Genomic DNA, 17769 nt, shown 5'->3' with positions numbered 1-17769 from the left:
GTGCAAGTGGTCTTCCCTCTGATATCAGTGAACTCTGGAGCCATGATAGACACAAAGCCCTCTGAGCATTGTGTTAGTTCAGTTTCTGTTAGGCCAGTTGAGGCAGGACAGTGAGTAAAACTTTGATTCTACTTGCAGCAGGTGAAAACTCCTCTTCTGCCTGGAAGTCCAAACTGTCATTGTCCTCTGAGTTTAACAGATGAAAACCTAAGGCTGCTGAACAGCAAAAATAAGTATCTTAGAGCTCACTCTAAAGGTCACATGTTACTAAAAAATTTATTCTGACACTTATTAAAATAGTAAGGAAGATTTTATTCAAGACTATTGCAATAGATGGGAGTTCCCTGGTGGCTTAGTGGTTAGGATTCTGGACTTTCACTGCTGTGGCCCGGGTTCAATCCCTGGTTGGGGAACTGAGATCTCACAAGCCACAAGGTGTGGTCAAAAAAATAAATAAAATAAAAAGACTGTTGCAATAGGGAAGAAATGTTGAGCTCAACTCCAAATACAGTTAAGGCCAAGAGGGCAAGTGGGGAATTTACAGCCAAGGAGCAGAGTGGGGAGGGGGGGGTGGTCAGTGGATGGAAAATTACTAAGAGGAGACATCCTGGGTAGGGGGATTCTTGCTAACGACAGGCCAAGGACTTAGACAGCAAAGGTTGAGATGGAGAACTTTGATCAGATATCAAGGGTAGAGATTCACTCTAAACTGACTTAGCAGGGATTCTTGCTAAAACTGGGCTGGTCCGGCCAAAGACAGGAGGGGAGAACAAGGTCATGGGCTTAGAGGAACCTAACTTGAAGTGTGATCAAGGAGAGAGCCTTTGCCAGTGTACACTCAGATACTCATTCATAGCTTATTTCTTTTTATTTTATGTACAATTTGTTTTATTTCCCCCACCTTTAAGAGAGCCAAAATATCAGATTTTAAATGTAAGCTAGAAAACTGATTAAGCCTTTGGAATAAATGTTTAAAACTGAGGTAGGCGCAGTGAATACCCTAAGAAGGGACAAGTGATAATAAGAAAGTAGACAGCAGTAAGAATGCATGTAAAGTATAGTGGTGTAGGAGGAGTAATGGTAGTAGCAGTGTAATAGTATAGGAGAGATGGTCCAACCCCGTAAATACACTGCTGCCCAAAACTCAAAACCAGCGGAGCAGTCACTCACTGCCTTTCCTGTCATCTGATTTCTCCTATTTTTTACAGGAGCACATCAATTCGGGTGAAATGAATGTAGTATTTGTCATTTGTTTACCATTCCTTTTCATTGACCATCCTTTTAATTATCATTTTCAGCATCGCCCTTCATAAACAATATCTGTAGACAGTTTGCCAGGGTAGTCATTTTGACTTCATCGGATGTTACTTGAGAATATTTAGCTCCTGTTTGGCCAGTACAGAGCACCATTTAAAATGCATTGAAAAAATAAATAAACAAATAAAATGCATTGAGCAGTCAAAGAAGTTGGAGTGTTCCCTTCTTTTATTACCACTGTTCTTCAAAGAACCCACAGAGCAGTTACTCTCACGTGACCGATCTTTATAGTACTACTGTGGGTTGGCCAAAGAGTTCATTCCCAAGTGAACTCTTTGGCCAACCCAATATTAGTACAGTAGTGCTAGGGAGAAGTTGTAGCCTGAGAAGTGGATTGCCATCAAAGGCATTCAATTTAAAATTTAAAATACCCTTTTCTTGTTAAAAAAAAATGCTTGTTCATTATAGGAAACTTAGAAAATGGCAGGAATACCATTTCTCATGTATCAGATTGGTGAGATTTAACAATAGGTGGTGACTGTATACCAAGCCACTGAGTATTTTTTCATAACACTATTCTTAATAGTTGCATACAGGATAGATATACCAGTTGGCTTAAGCTCATTTTTTAAAGTTATTTTGTGTTTCCATTGTTTGGCAACTATAAACTGCTGCATCAGTCATCCTTGTAGCAAAATTTTTGTGTTCTTGCATAGTATTTCCTAAGGACAAAGTTTTGCAAGGGCATTCCTGAGTCAGAGACCTTGCACATTTGAGGGCTTGATTTGGGCTTAATTCAGGTTGAAGGTGGCCTTAGCTATCTTCCTATCAGTTCAGCCAGCACAGAATATGTGAGGTTGGGCCATCACCATCTTTAACGTGACATCGTACTTTGTTACTGTTCAGGCCAAGGTGACGGAAGAGTTAGCAGCAGCCACTGCACAGGTCTCTCATCTACACCTGAAAATGTCCGCCCACCAAAAGAAAGAAACGGAGTTGCAGGTACAGCTGACAGAAAGCATGAAGGAGACGGACCTCCTTAGGGGCCAACTCGCCAAACTGCAGGCAGAGCTCTCAGGTATGACCTTGCTGGAGGAGGCTGGGATTTTGACAATGTAAACTTAAAGAATTACACTGTTTCCTTCCTCCCAGTCCATTTGGCACAATGCTACTGAAGTTTGTGAAGGACAGAGCCAAAGGTTAAGGTGAACCAGTATAAACCTATTACATGATTGTTTGGCAAAAAGGACAGCAAAAGAACTGACTGTCCGTTTAGAGTGGATCAGTGGCCACAGTTCTGCTTTGTTTGGGTGAGTGTTGAGTATCCTTGGTACTCAGGATTGGCCTCATAGGCCTTGAAGAGTTCATCTAACTTGTGACTAACTAATCTAACTGAAGGGTTCCTTTAACTTGTGACTCAGTAGAAGCTTAAGGAGCAGGTGCTTCCTGCTGCAATTGCCTCTTTCCTAGAACATGGATTGCAGTCCTTCAGCCTGGCACTGAAGGCCCCTCCACTTTGGCTTATTTCCTGTATGTTGCCCAATTCAACATAGCTCTGGACATACTAGCCAGCCTGCTGCTTCAACACATCCTGTATTTCTTGCCTTGCTTTTTATCCATGCTATTCTCTGGACTTGGTGTGCCCACCATCGCCAAGTTTTGCCTCCAGTTCTCTCCAAAAACTGCCTCTTTCAGAAACTGTCCCTTTTTTTCCCTAGAATATTTGATCTCCTTTAAAATCCTTCATCTCTGAGTGCATTATTATGCCCGTTATCAGAGATAACCTTTGATCAGCACTACTTATATGTGTTTTCCCTTCTAGAATGCAAGCCTCTGAAGGGCAAGGATGGTGTCTTGCTCATCTTTGTAAAGTCCTTCCCTTAGTATTAGTTTAGTGCCTGGCACAATGGTGCTGCTCAAGACGTGGTGACTTGAAAGGCAGATTTGTGAAGACTGGCGTGTTGATTCATCCACCACTTTGTATAAAGAAAGACATGTGGAAGGCACAGATGGGACCAGTGGGTGGGGTGTGGCTGGAATAGCAGCAGAGTTAGGAAAAAGCAAAATTAACTTGCCCAAAAAGAAAGCTAAAAAACACTGATGTCAGTTGGTGAAGTGATACCTTGAAGATAAATCCCTTCCTTTATAGAGCATCACTTGGGCGCACTTGAGGGAAAATCTTAGATTTGAATGTCGTACAGATACCCTCTTTTCTGTTTTTGTGGTGCTCTGTGACAGTTACCTTAAGGGCACCATAAGGATCTCAAAAGTCTTCCAACAAAATTAATTTTGATGCATTACATTTTTATTATTTTTTATTGATGTATAGTTGATTACAATGTTGTTAATTACTACTGTACAGCAAAGCGATTCAGTTATACATATATATATATACATTCTTTTTTTTTAATATTCTTTTCCATTATGGTTCATCATAGGATATTGAATGTAGTTCTCTGTATTATACAGTAGGACCTTGTTGTTTGATGCATTACATTTTTTTTTTTTTTTTTTTTTTTGCGGTACGCGGGCCTTTCACTGTTGTGGCCTCTCCCGTTGCGGAGCACAGGCTCCGGATGCGCAGGCTCAGCGGCCATGGCTCACGGGCCCAGCCGCTCTGCGGCATATGGGATCCTCCCGGACCGGGGCACGAACCCATATCCCCTGCATCGGCAAGCGGACTCTCAACCACTGCGCCACCAGGGAGGCCCGATGCATTACGTTTTTAAGAAATATTCCAAATAGCTTTATTTGAGAAGGAATGTCTTGAAAGCAGACTCTTGGTAGAATTTCCCAGCTACCAAGAGAGTTGAGAATATCTTACCCAGGCAGTGAGAAAGGGCCTGGACCACTACTAAACAAAGATCTCAGTGTGTTGAGATGATGACTGAAATGGAATTGTGGGACTGGTAATATTCCGAAGGTGGTCTCTGACCGCTTGGAACATTTCTCTTCCATTTTGTATGTGTCGAAGGTGACATGTAGGTGCAGAGATAAATATGGATGGATGGGGGAGTCAGTTTATGGCTTGATAAACCTGCTGTTGGTCAGTGAGGTGATGCTGGAAGAAGTGAGTGGAAGAGGCTCGTGTGGCAGGGTTGGGAGATGATGGGATGCAGCCTTGAAGGCGGTGCTGGGATGCCATGCAGCCCACTGCAGCTCTGCTTCTGCAGCCAAGTCTCTGTGCTGTCATACCCCAGAGCTCCAGGAAACCTCTGAGCAAGCACAGTCCAAACTGAAGAGTGAAAAGCAAAGCCGGAGACAGCTGGAACTCAGGGTAACGTCCCTGGAGGAGGAGCTGACTGACCTTCGAGCTGAGAAGGAGTCTCTGGAAAAGGTAAGTTCTACATCGGAAGTTTCTCTGTTGGGCCCAAGTGGCCAGGGTTAGCTGTTTAATAAACATTTTTATTTTCCTGTTAAAAATTACAGTTGCATGTGCTCATTGTAACAAATACAAATAATACAGAAAAATATAAAATAAAAAATAAAATTTATCTTTTCCCCCTCTCATACACTAGAGGCAACAACTATAAAAGGTGTATGATTATTCTTCCAGATTGTTTTCTGTGTATATAATATATACATACACATATGTATATATAGGTATGTATAAAATAAATGTACATACATGTATGTATGCTGATAACATTTTTAACAATAATGAGATCGTATTTATTTATTTATTTGTTTGTTTGTTTTTATTTATTTTTTATTTTTGGTTGCGTTGGGTCTTTGTTGCTGTGCGCGGGCTTTCTCTAGTTATGGCGAGTGGGGGCTACTCCTCATTGTGGTGCGCGGGCTTCTCATTGCAGTGGCTTCTCTTGTTGCGGAGCATGGGCTCTAGACATGTGGGCTTCATAGTTGTGGCATGCGGACTCTAGAGCTCAGGCTCAGTAGTTGTGGTGCACGGACTTAGTCGCTCCGTGGCATGTGGGATCTTCCCGGACCAGGGCTTGAACCTGTGTCCCCTGCACTGGCAGGCGGATTCTTAACCACTGCACCACCAGGGAAGCCCCTGGGATCATATTTAATACTTAAAAAAAAAAATTGTATTGTGGCCATTATACTAATGAGAACTTTCTCATTCTTTTTTTTTTTTTTTTGCAGTGTTGATTATTTTTATTTATTTATTTATTTAAATTGGGGTATAATTGCTTTACAGTGGTGCTAGTTTCTGCTGTACAGGAAGTGAATCATCTGTAGGTGTACATATACCCCCTCCCTCCAGGACCTCCCACCACCCACCCCCATCCCACCCATCTAGTTCACCACAGAGCACCAAGCTGAGCTCCCTGTGCTATACAGCAGGTTCCCACTAGCTATCCACTTTACACATGGTAGTGTATATATGTCAGTCCCAATCTCCCACCGCCCCGCCCTTCCACCCTGTGTCCACACGGCCGTTCTCTACATCTGCATCTCTATTCCTGCCCTGAAAATAGGTCCATCTGTACCATTTTTCTAGATTCCACATATACACGTTAATATACGGTATTTGTTTCTCTCTTTCTGACTTACTTCACTCTGTATGACATTCTCTAGGTCCATCCACGTATCTGCAAATGACCCAATTTCATGCCTTTTTATGGCTGAGTAATATTCCATTGTATATATGTACCACATCTTCTTTATCCATTCATCTGTCAATGGACGTTTAGGTTGCTTCCATCTCCTGGCTATTGTAAATAGTGCTGCTGTGAACATTGGGGTGCATGTGTCTTTTTTTTTTTTTTTTTTTTTTCTTTTTGCGGTATGCGGGCCTCTCACTGTTGTGGCCTCTCCCGTTGCGGAGCACAGGCTCCGGATGCGCAGGCCCAGCGGCCATGGCTCACGGGCCCAGCCGCTCCGCGGCATATGGGATCCTCCCAGACCGGGGCACGAACCCGTATCCCCTGCATCGGCAGGCGGACTCTTAACCACTGCGCCACCAGGGAGGCCCCATGTGTCTTTTTTGAATTATCGTTTTCTCAGGGTATATGCCCAGTAGTGAGATTGCTGGGTCGTATGGTAGTTCTATTTTTAGTTTTCTAAAGAACCTCCATACTGTTTTCCATAGTGGCTGTATCAATTTACATTCCCACCAACAGTGCAAGAAGGTTCCTTTTCTGAACACCCTCTCCAACATTTATTGTTTGTAGATTTTTTGATGATGGCCATTATGACCAGTGTGAGATGATACCTCATTGTAGTTTTGATCTGCATTTCTCTAATTATTAGTGATGTTAAGCATCTTTTCATGTGCCTCTTGGCCATCTGTATGTCTTCTTTGGAGAAATGTCTATTTAGGTTTTCTGCCCATTTTTTGATTGGCTTGTTTGTTTTTTTGATATTGAGCTGCATGAGCTGTTTGTATATTTTGGAGATTAATCCCTTGTCAGTTGCTTCGCTTGCAAATATTTTCTCCCATTCTGAGTGTTGTCTTTTCATCTTGTTTATGGTTTTCTTTGTTGTGTGAAAGCTTTTAAGTTTAATCAGGTCCCATTTGTTTATTTTTGTTTTAATTTCCGTTACTCTAGGAGTTGGGTCAAAAAAGATCTGTGATTTATGTCAAAGAGTGTCTTTCTTATGTTTTCCTCTAAGAGTCTTTTTTTTTTTTTGCGGTACACAGGCCTCTCACTGTTGTGGCCTCTCCCGTTGCAGAGCACAGGCTCCTGATGCGCAGGCTCAGTGGCCATGACTCATGGGCCCAGCCGCTCCGCGGCATGTGGAATCTTCCCGGACCCGGGCATGAACCCATGTCCCCCTGCATCGGCAGGCAGACTCTCAACCACTGCGCCACCAGGGAAGCCCCTCTAAGAGTTTTATAGTGTCCGGTCTTACATTTAGGCCTTTAATTTTCATTCTTTATAACTACTACATAGTAGTCTACTGTGAGGCTGTACCATAGTTTATTTAACTATTCACCTGTTGATGGATATTTATGTTTCTCTTTTTTCACTATTTCAAGCACTGCTGTTGTGGACATCTTTGTACTATATAACTATTTTTGCAAATTCATTTGAGCATTTCCATAAAATGGATCGCTCGAATTAGAATTGCTGCATTAGGAGGGAGACGCAAGAGGGAAGAGATATGGAAACATATGTATATGTATAACTGATTCACTTTGTTATAAAGCAGGAACTAACACGCCATTGTAAAGCAATTTTACTCCAATAAAGATGTTTAAAAAAAAAGAACTGCTGCATCAGAGAAGAATGCTTAACATCTAAATTTTTGAAATAAATATTGCCAGATTATGCTTGAAGAGTTTGTTAGCTTACATTTCCAGCACTGTGTGAACAAGCCCATTTCTCCATACTTTTTCCAACTCTGCACATATCAATTTTTCTAATCTTTATAGTCTGATAGGTGAAATATACTATCTTGTCTTAATATGTGTTTTTGTTAGTATTAAAGCTTTCATATATTTAATGCCTATTTGTATTCTGTGAATTCTTTTTAATGTCCTTTGCTATTTTATCTATTGTAATATTAGTTTGATTTAGAAACACTGTTAAAGGTGCTATCCTTTGTCAGTCATAGATGTTACAAATATTTTTCTAGTTTGCTGTTTTTTAACTTTATTTAATAGTATCTTTTGATGTTTTATAAATTTAATATCAGGGTAATACTAGCCCCACTGAATGGATTGGGAACAGTTCTGTCTTTTTCTATGCTCTGAAACAGTTTAAATATGAAAACAACAACCTCTTTCTGAGGTTTTAATAAAACTCTAGTAAAGTCCTTTTGGCCTAGTGCCTTTTTAGGGGATAAATCTTGGTCTATATTTTCAGTTTCTTCTATGATTTTATCAGGTTTTTTAAAAACCAGTTCTTTGTGATTTTGGCGGCTGTTTCAGTTTTTCATTGTTCTAGATACTACTGCAGTGACCATCCTTGTAGCACGTTATCTTTATGAACACGATCTACTGCTTCCTTAAATTATAATTTGTGTAAATTCTGGGTGTGTGTGCATATTTTGAAAGTCCTTTCACAGGATTGTGATTTTCCTACCAGTAGATTGTGAAAGTATCTACTTCCCTCTACCCTCACCACTGTTAAGATATTCCCCATCTCTTCATAGAATGGTAGATAAAGCTCTTCTTGTTTTCCTTCTTCTTGTCACAATTTTTTTCTGCCAGTAGCCAAGAATGTTAAATATATAGGGGAAATTAAATTGAAAAAATGAATTGTTTCCAGAAACGAAGTAAGGACCCAGTGACGTTAATATCTACCACCACCAACCATCACCATCTCCATTTATCCTCTATCAGACAACTAGAGCTGATATTGGTTCTCTTGTTCCTAAGAACCTCTCAGAAAGGAAAAAGAAGTCAGCTCAAGAGCGCTGTCAGGCTGAGGAGGAGATAGATGAAATTCGTAAATCACACCAGGAGGAATTGGACAAACTTCGACAGCTCTTGAAAAAGGCTCGGGTGTCCACGGACCAAGCAGCTGCAGATCAGGTAATGGGAAGCTGAAGCACTTTGGAAATAAAAGGAAGGCATGAAGGACTCAGAAAAGTTTCTAGTTTCTTCTTTATCCTTTAGGATGAGATTTCTCATAGTTGATGGCCTAACCTTGGACAAAGGTGGAAGAAGAGCCAGGAATCGAATGGAGAATCTTCTTCCTTTTTTAAAGCTTAGTGAGAATTTTACTATAAGTAAAACATGAAGGAAAAAATTCTTTATAAAAACATTCCAAACATAAGGCCAAAGTCCTCACCCACCAGACACCATCCTTCAGGCACATTATCATCCTTGAAAAGAAGGGACTTACTTAGGTAATTAGGCAGGGAAACCAGGGATAGTGGCAGTACACAGCTGGATCTCTAGTCCACTTGACAGCAGCCTTTCTTTTTGTAAGTTCCTAAATTCATGTTTGTATGTTCTTTAATTAGAGTGAATTGGTGCCCTCAATTTGATCACCTATGGGAATTTGGACAAAAATAAGTTTCTTCTGAACCCATGAAGTTTAAGGGCCTGGATCCTGAAAAGTATGATCATACTAGGGCCCTGCCTTCCTGGGACCTGTCTAGACAGTCATACCTTTACCTGGTTGGAGTACCTTTTAGAGTCCTAGCAACCAAGGTCTTCCAAACAGTTGTTTCCTTGCTAAATCTGGGCTCTTAGCTTACTCTTTTTGCCTTGTTGAAGATGGGCTTCTTTAGATGTGACTAGACCGCCCAGCATACGGGGATTACTTTCTCTTGGCAGCTGTCTCTAGTACAGGCTGAGCTGCAGACCCAGTGGGAAGCCAAGTGTGAACATCTGTTGGCCTCTGCCAAAAATGAACACCTGCAGCAGTACCAGGAGGCGTGTGCACAGAGAGATGCCAGGCAGCAGAAGCTGCTCCATCTTGAGGAGAAGGTGGGTGTTCTCCCTGGACTTCGACAGCCTGGTTAATTTGAGGCAAACAGGTTGTTCAAGTCTTGCAGATCCTTTTGTACCTGAAAGATGTTAATAGCTTGAAAACAGAATCATACTTGCTCAGCTCTCCAGTTTATCAGTAATCTTTCACATACTCATTTGGGATGACAGGTCAGTGACCTAGAAAAAAAAAAGCAGCATTCATAATCTGGACCATGTTTTCCATTATAATCTGATCCTTCATTTATTAAGCAAATATTTATTGAGTGCCAGTTGGGTTCCAGACACTGTGTTAGGGAAAGGGCTTACAAAGAACTCTCCTCAAGAATCTCACAATCAAGGAAGGGAGACCAAGGAACAGAGATAAGCATTAAATGCTGTGAGACCCAGAAGAGGAAGTGCCTAGGGGAGCATAGCCAAGAAAGACAAGGAGCTTCGGTGAGGTGGGGAAGGCGACAGAGGCTCTGGGCAGAGGCCCTGAAGTGGGCTGGAGCACAGGTGTGGTGGGATCATCTGGCATAAAAACGAGAGAGAGAGTGGGATGGCTTAGCACCAAAGTCCTCATATCTGGAGGTCAGTTTCTTAAAGTACCCAGTTGAAAATCTGACTCAGAGATGAGGAAGGCAATCTTGTAGGTGAATAGGTTGCTTCTAACGTCCACTGTTCATATGTCTGTGTGACTAGGGTTATGAAACCCTGCCCCCAACCTGCCCCACCTTTTTATTTTATTCTTGACCTGATGAGGAACAAGGCAAGTGACCTTGTTGGTAAAGAGGAGATGAAGTTGTGAGTTGAGATTGCGTGATGATGAAATGGAGTGCCCTGAGTCAGCAGGCCTGGGCGGGGGGCGGAGAGTGTGGATGTCAGCAGACCGAAGTGAGATTGACACTTGAAGCTTAGGATGGTTCTCCTCCTCCTGGGTTTCCTGACCTTCACCTGGAAGTCCAGGTTCCAAGGCCACAGCCACAGTATGTTTTGCAGTGTTTAGCCCTCCAGGCCCAAGTCACAGCCCTGACAGAGCAAAATGCACAGCACATCAAGGACCTGGAGAGCAAGTCCCAGATGTCTGGGGTTGAAGCTGCTGCTGCTGCTGCGGACCCCTCAGAGAAGGTGAGCTGGTGATTTCGGGGAAGTGAGCCATGTCATGTCCGGGGGTTGAATGTGCACATCAGGCGTTCAGAAAGAACTTTTGTCAGTTTGTTGTGTTGTTAGTTTTTTTCCTAACTTTATCCATCTCCCATTTATCTGACTTAAGTCACAGTTAACCCATTGGAACCTATCTCTTTGGTGGCAACCCCCATAGGGCCTTATCCTGAGGTTTTGACAGATAAGGGAAATGTTTCTAAATCACAGGAGAGGAGTGGGAAGTGTGCCCAGCATATTCTAGCCACTAATCCTCATAGCCCATGACAGCTCTAGTGGTGGCCACGGTGGGAGGAAAGCATCAGTGAGTGGTCTTTGAGCAGTCTTGGGCACACAGGCCACAGCTTACCCATCCTTCACAGCCCTCCTCTCAAGTGCTGCTCATTATTTAACATTGTCCCCTCCACAGTGACAGCCTTAGGTGTCTCAGTCACTGACCAGCTGTGTCCCACTGCACAGTTCTAAGAGGGCTTCATTTTAGCCTTCCAAACCTCTCTCTGGAAGTTACATGCATCCCTTAGTCGCTTGATTTTGGCAGTGTACATTTTGATACTGTTTTTCTCTCCTCATGTCGTCACGCAGGTCAAGAAGATCATGAACCAGGTGTTTCAGTCCTTGCGGGGAGAGTTTGAGCTGGAGGAGTCTTACAATGGCAGGACCATTCTGGGGACCATCATGAACACTATCAAGGTACAGCTGGCTCTCGATTGTTTCACTGAGATGGGTATCTTGTTGCTTAAGTACCGTCTAAGGGATCCTGAGTAAAAAAATGATTCAAGGCTGTTCATCAGTAACTAGGATGCCTGGAATGACTTACCTGCACAGATATGGACAGCCTCCTTTGAGAGGAGGAAGCAAAGTCATTTGAACTGAAAAAAACTAACTGAAAAACCAAGTCACTTGAACTAGATGACCAGTTGTGTTAATAGGAGAGCTAGGAGCGCCTAGGAGTGCCTCTATTTCCGGTCAGTGATCCTCTCCTCTTTCTTGGCTTTTGAACAGATGGTGACTCTTCGGCTGTTAAACCAACACGAGCGAGAGAAGGGAGAGAGCAGCAATGAAGAAGAGGAAGAGGAAGAAGAAGAGGAGCGACCTCAGAGTGCTTCCGGACAGTCTCAGGCACCCTTGAACAGGGAGAGGCGGGAGCCCCCCACGGTGCCGTCAGAGCAGGTGGTCCAGGAAGCTGCCCCGCTGCCTCCTCAGGCCCTCCCCACTCCCCAGGATGATGCACAGAGAAGGGAAGGGGAGCCCTCAGAAGCAGAGGCGCACTCAGAGATAAAAGAACCGGCTTGCCTCCTCTCCCAAAGAGCTCTGGGGCCCCCAACTTCAATTCCCCCTGCGCCTCCAGGCCCTGTGACTGTGGACTCTGCGGGTGAGGAGGTGCTGGCAGCCAGCCCATTGGGAGATGCCTGTGTCGGGGAGCAAGAAAGCTCCACGAGACTGCCCCTGACTTCAGACCCCGAGAAGGTGGACCCACTGGCTGTGGGGCCTGAAAGTCCAGGAGGAGAGCCTCAGGCTCCAGAGCTCCAGGAAGACGAGGATGGCACTAGCTCCGCTGCTCCCTCCCAGGAGCCGCATGGCACAGAGGCAGCGTCTGCAGCCGTAGGAGCAGTGCCTGGACCCGAACACTGTTCTCAGCATCCCAGGTGTGTCCCCTGGGCAGTTTCAGGAACAATGCGGCTGCGTGTGGAGGTTGTCTCTGGTTTCTCCAGGGCTGGTGACTCATCCTCAGAACCTGGCTGGCCGATTCGCTTACTCATTCATTCATTCATTCATTCATGCATGCATGCATGTATTCGTAACAGGCTCTGTGGCAGGCACTGTGGTAGTGTGGGAGGCATGGCAGAGTTCCTGAGCTGAGGAGCTTACAGTCTGGTGGAAAGACAGACAGACTCTTACACAGTTGAGCTCAAACAGCGCAGGGGTTAAGGATGCTGACCCTCTGTGTGTAACTTTACAGTTGGTTCATCCCCAGATTCAGCCAACTGCGGGTCGTGTAGTACTTTAGTACATATTCATTGAAAAAAGTCTACATATAAGTGGGCCTGCGCAGTTCAAACCTGTATTCTTCAAGGGTCAACTGTATGTTATAAACGCATGACAAATGCTTCTTTAAAAATAAAAACAGCGTGTCTAATAGAGAATAAAGGGAGAGTTATTCTGCATTAGACAGAGTGATAAGAGGGGCTTATTCTATTTTAGATAGAGTGATTAGTAGGAATTATTCTACTTTAGGTAGAGTGATTAGGGAAGGATTCTGAGAAGGTAACATTTAAGCTGAGACCTGAAGGATGGATAGAAGCCTTCCCTGCCAAGAGTGGGAAGAAGCATTTGCAGAAAGCAAGAACAGCATGTGCAAGGCCCTGCGGTAGGAGGGACATGACACAATCAAGGAGGAAGGCACAGTGAGTGGGAGGAGAGTGGCATTATGCTGAGGTTGGAAAACTCAATAGGAGCCAAGTCATGTGAGATTTTGTTGTCACTGTTAGAAGTTTGGACTTTAAGTGCAGTGAAAAGTTATTAAAGGGATTTAAGCAGAAGGGTGCCATGGTCTGATTTACCGGCTTTGAAAGATCGCTCTGGGGACTTCCCTGGTGGTGCAGTGGTTAAGAATCCACCTGCCAGTGCAGGGGACAGTTTCGAGCTCTGGTCTAGGAAGATCCCACATGCCATGGAGCAACTAAGCCCGAGAGCCACAACCACTGAGGCCGCATGCTACAACTATTGAAGCCCGCACGCCTAAAGCCTGTGCTCTGCAGCAAGAGTCGCCACCCCAATGAGAAGCCCGCGTACAGCAGCGAAAACCCACTGCAGCCAAAAATAAATAATAAATACAAATAAATAAATCTATTTTAAAAATTATATTAAAAAAAAAGATCGCTCTGTAGGTTATGGAGGGAGTCAAGAGTGCTGGGAGGCCAGTGTGGAGAGGGAGGAATTCCTGGGTGATTACCCCAGGATTCTGTTGGATTCTTACCCCAGAGCCTGTGGGCATTGTGGCCTGGAGCAGAAACAACATTTTCCTATGACTTGATTTTCCTGATTTTTCTTTCAGTCTCTCTGAGGATGAAGAGGATGAACTGTTTGAAGGGACAACTCTGAAAGTTCCGAAGCCCAAAGCACAGGCTGAGGAGGAGGATGAAGATGAGGTGGTAAGGAAGTCCCAGGCGCTGCCAAGTCCTCACACTGCTCCCTGGGGGCCCTTCCCTGCTGGCTGTGAGAAGAGGAATGGAGTCTGTGGGTGGCCCTCTCCCTGGGCTCTGTGCTCAGGGCCCTGTGGGAGCAGGCTTGGGGTTGGGAGGGGGCAGCTCTGTAAGCATGGTGGGGATGGTCAGATACCACTTTATTCTTGACAAAGGACCACAGTCTCCATTCATGCAGCAGTGGTTTCTACTTTAAGTAAAGAAAGTTGGGCTGCTTCGTCCTGTACTAGAGTGCTAAAGCCTCAGGTTTCCTCAGCTCTGCTAAGGGATTATATTTTAGAATTGGAAAGGACTTTGATGATCTTCTTGTCTGGCATCCTCATTCATAAACAGACTGAGCCTCAGAAGGATGATTTACCTAAAGCCACAGCGTGAGTTAAGGGCAGAGCTATAGCACTACAACCCCAGGCTCCTACGAAGACCACCCGTTTCTAAGCATTTTCTGCTTCATCAGCCTGCTTTCCAGTCAGCTGCCTTGTTTTGTCACAACATGCCTGGGCAGAAAATGGTTAAGCCCTGATAGCGTAGCCTCACTTCTCGGGAACTACTCTGGCCCATGATCAGTCTTCACGGGACCATCCAAAGGGAAGGCCACCAGAGCAGAAGGTACCTTAGTAGAGGACACTCAGTGTGCCTATCTCCAACATCAATCCCCGCTGCCCCCGTGGGACCTGTTCTCTGCCAATCCGGAAGAAAAAGGCCAGGGGCTCAAGTCACGAGAAGTGGGGAGAGTTTCCTCGGAGGCCCGTTGATCCCCCTTATCCTCCTACCTGATTGGAGGGTGTGAGGGAGGGAGGGAGACTAGGGCTAGGAGGCTGTGGCCCTGGGTTCCTGGGGTTTCTTCATCTCGGGATTCTCCACTTGGTCGTGTGGCCAAGCCTCTGAACTCGACTCTCTCTCAGATGGTGGGGCCGCATCCAGAGCCAGACAGACCACCTCAGGCCACAGCGTCATTTTTTCAAATGTGATTGTATTCTTCCCTGCTTCCCTTCACCCTCCTGCATCCTCTTCCCTGAGGGCTGCTCTGCTTTTCTGTTCCTTCATCCTACTCCCACTTTGCCCTTCGACCCTTCCTTTCTGACAGGAAATGTGTAAGTTACCACATGAGAGGAGACCTGTCCAATCAGTACACGTCTCTCAAATAAATGACAGAATTAGCCAAACAAAGTTGGTCTTCTTGTCTCTGTGTTGAAAGATTGCCTCCCTTCTCTGACTGCTTGTCTCAGCTTTTCCGGAAGCCTAGGGTTTGCTGGCCTCAGGGTTAGTCCTTTCAGTAAAACCCTAACCAGCAACCTCCTTTCCAACCTGGAGCCGGGAACAGATGCTGGTCGCTTCACCTTGCCCAGGCGGGAAGTCCATCTGGTGCAGGGACAAGTGAGGACTGACTGCTCTTTCCTGTTTTGTCAGAGCATGAAGGGACGCCCGCCCCCAACACCCCTTTTTGGAGATGATGACGATGACGATGACATTGGCTGGCTGGGATGAAGACCCAGGAAACGTGCAAAGGTTTTTCTACCAACCTTTCCCTAAGCATGATTTTGCACAGCCAGCCCTGGGTCTAGACGAGCCACAGGGTGAGGTGAAGGTGAGCATCCTGAGGACAGTAGTTCAGATATCTGACTTAGCCAATTTCTGAGCCCCCGCCTGGCCAGGTGAAGCAGAGTGTGAACCTGTCTTCAGAACGCTGGGGTTGTCAGCAGCCCGCCATGGTCCTGCCTCAGAGTCCCCCATGGAAGAAGGGCTGGGGGGCTCCCCTTCAGCCAGTCCCTACAAGAGTCCTGCCCACTCCCAAGCTTTTTATTCTCTGAACTCTCAAACTGATCTGCCTCTCAGTACTCAACTGTGTCCCAGCAACAGGACTGTCACCTGGGGTGAGGTCTCCCTGGTAGAACCGAGGGTGGAGTATACCATCTAAACCCGGTTCAGTTAACAGCCTTGCCTGTAGTCCTGGGACATATATCTTTTCTCTGCCTTAAAGCTGATATAAGAGGTCAATGAATATTTGAAATTAACAAAACTAAAATAAATGTTCAGTGAAACTTGACTCAGGGTGAAATCGAATTTGGTTCTGAGGGCAGTCTGTGCTCTCTGGGAATCTAAGGGTAGGAGTTGTAACAGATCTGGGTTAACATGCATGAAAGCATTGTGACATGTTCCCTTTGGTACTTAACCCTGGAACTTTTAGGCTTTCAAAGAAGGTCACCACTCTGCTATTCCAGCTCATCCCAGCTACTTTAAGGCTCAGGGCAGCAGGGTTGTCTGAGAACCAGTCTTGTCATCCACTGGCTCCTGCAGGTGTAGTCCTACACCCTAGGAAGCCATGCAGAGAAGGTGGGAGGGTCCCTGTGTTCTCCTGTCATCCATGATGGCACCTGAGAGATTGAGTCTTCACTTTGAGAGCAGCTTCCATTCCCTCTGAGTTTAGTCCCAGGACTAATGTAGGGAATAGTGAGAAAATATCTGTGGTCATTTTACTTATTCCAGGATTTTCTAAAGACCATGCAGCCAGTCTTCAAAAAGTAGAATAATTTTAATAAAAATGTTCCCTGATTTAAAATGTTTATAAGATAGGAACCTGAATTCCACTCCATCTGACCTGACATCATCCTTTTTGATGACAGCTTTGAGCGTGTCTCCCATGTGTGGGCCTGGGAGGCAGTAAAAACTACCATTTACTAAACTTCGTTGTTCAACAAATAGGCACTGTTGTGGAGTACTTTACCCAGACTGTCTCACCCCCAGCAACCCTTGCAGGAGACACTGTTGTCCTTGTTTTATAGAGGAGAGACTGAGGCTTAGAGAGGTAAAGTAACCTGTCCAAAGTTACATAGCTAGTAAGCAGCAGAACAAGAATTCAAATCCTGGTCATTGGATTCCGGAGCCAGGGCTCTTGGCCACCCCAGCAGCATTCATCTTGAGGGTTGAGGGAGGAGGGCAGTGATGTTTGTCAGAAATACAGGCTCCTGGGCCCCACCCCAGATCTCCTGAAACAGAATTTTTGCCCCATTAGGGTAAACAGAGCGTAGACTTTTCGGTCTCCACTGCCATAGCCAGTTACTCTCTCAGCCTCAACCCTCATCTGAGTTGATGAACAGACTCCAGGCCAGGCTGCCTGGCTCTGCATCCTAGCTCTGCCACTTATTAGCTGGGTGACTTTAACTTCTGTGTGCCTAAGCTTCCTCATCTATAAGACAAGGACAGAAATAGTTTCTACGTTATTGTGGGGATTAAATGAGTTAATATTGTAAAGTGCTTAGAACACTGCCTGGCACATAATATGCACTATATAGGTGTTTGTTAAATTAAAAAAAAAAATTCAAGTAGAGAAAATACCACCTTTTGTGATTTGGCTCTGAAGAACGTTGAAGTGCCTACTTAACTTGGCCATATAGTCCATTTCTCTAGAGCATAGATTTTTTTAAAAAGCCCTTCATGCTGTGAAAGCCTCAGATGTATTACCACATTTAAAGAGACTATCAGGGACTTCCCTGGTGGCGCAGTTGTTAAGATTCTGCCTGCCAACGCAGGGAACATGGGTTTGAGCCCCGGTCCGGGAAGATGCCACATGCCGCGGAGCAACTAAGCACGTGCGCAACTACTGAAGCCCACGCGCCTGGAGCCTGTGCTCTGCAATAAGAAGCCCCCGCTCGCCGCAACTAGAGAAAGTCGGCACACAGCAACGAAGACCCAACGCAGCCAAAAATAAATAAATTTATTTTAAAAAAAAGAGAGAGAGGCTCAAACTGAAGAGGTTGCTGGTCACCTATGGAGTCTTATCTCAGCAGTGCCCCAGGGCAGGGGTGGAGCCTTAGCTGG

The 17769-nt window shown here is 44.9% G+C and overlaps 1 protein-coding gene across 2 annotated transcripts in view; it reads left to right on the top strand.

The window, feature by feature from the left end:
- FKBP15 (FKBP prolyl isomerase family member 15) overlaps positions 1–15997 on the top strand; it is a 56322-nt gene extending 40325 nt beyond the window's left edge. For both annotated transcript variants that reach the window (XM_060101380.1, XM_060101379.1), the window contains exons 20-28: positions 2164–2335; positions 4458–4594; positions 8549–8704; positions 9455–9607; positions 10589–10717; positions 11333–11440; positions 11753–12396; positions 13806–13902; positions 15361–15997. In XM_060101380.1, the coding sequence (XP_059957363.1) occupies positions 2164–2335; positions 4458–4594; positions 8549–8704; positions 9455–9607; positions 10589–10717; positions 11333–11440; positions 11753–12396; positions 13806–13902; positions 15361–15438 (1674 nt within the window). In that variant the 3' untranslated portion in view covers positions 15439–15997. The remainder of the gene's footprint in view (positions 1–2163; positions 2336–4457; positions 4595–8548; positions 8705–9454; positions 9608–10588; positions 10718–11332; positions 11441–11752; positions 12397–13805; positions 13903–15360) is intronic.
- Positions 15998–17769: the final 1772 nt, after the last annotated feature.

This window comes from Mesoplodon densirostris, chromosome 6 (assembly GCF_025265405.1).
Source record: "Mesoplodon densirostris isolate mMesDen1 chromosome 6, mMesDen1 primary haplotype, whole genome shotgun sequence".
Taxonomy (NCBI): Eukaryota; Metazoa; Chordata; class Mammalia; order Artiodactyla; family Ziphiidae; genus Mesoplodon; species Mesoplodon densirostris.
This window is presented reverse-complemented; position numbering and strand designations above follow the sequence as displayed.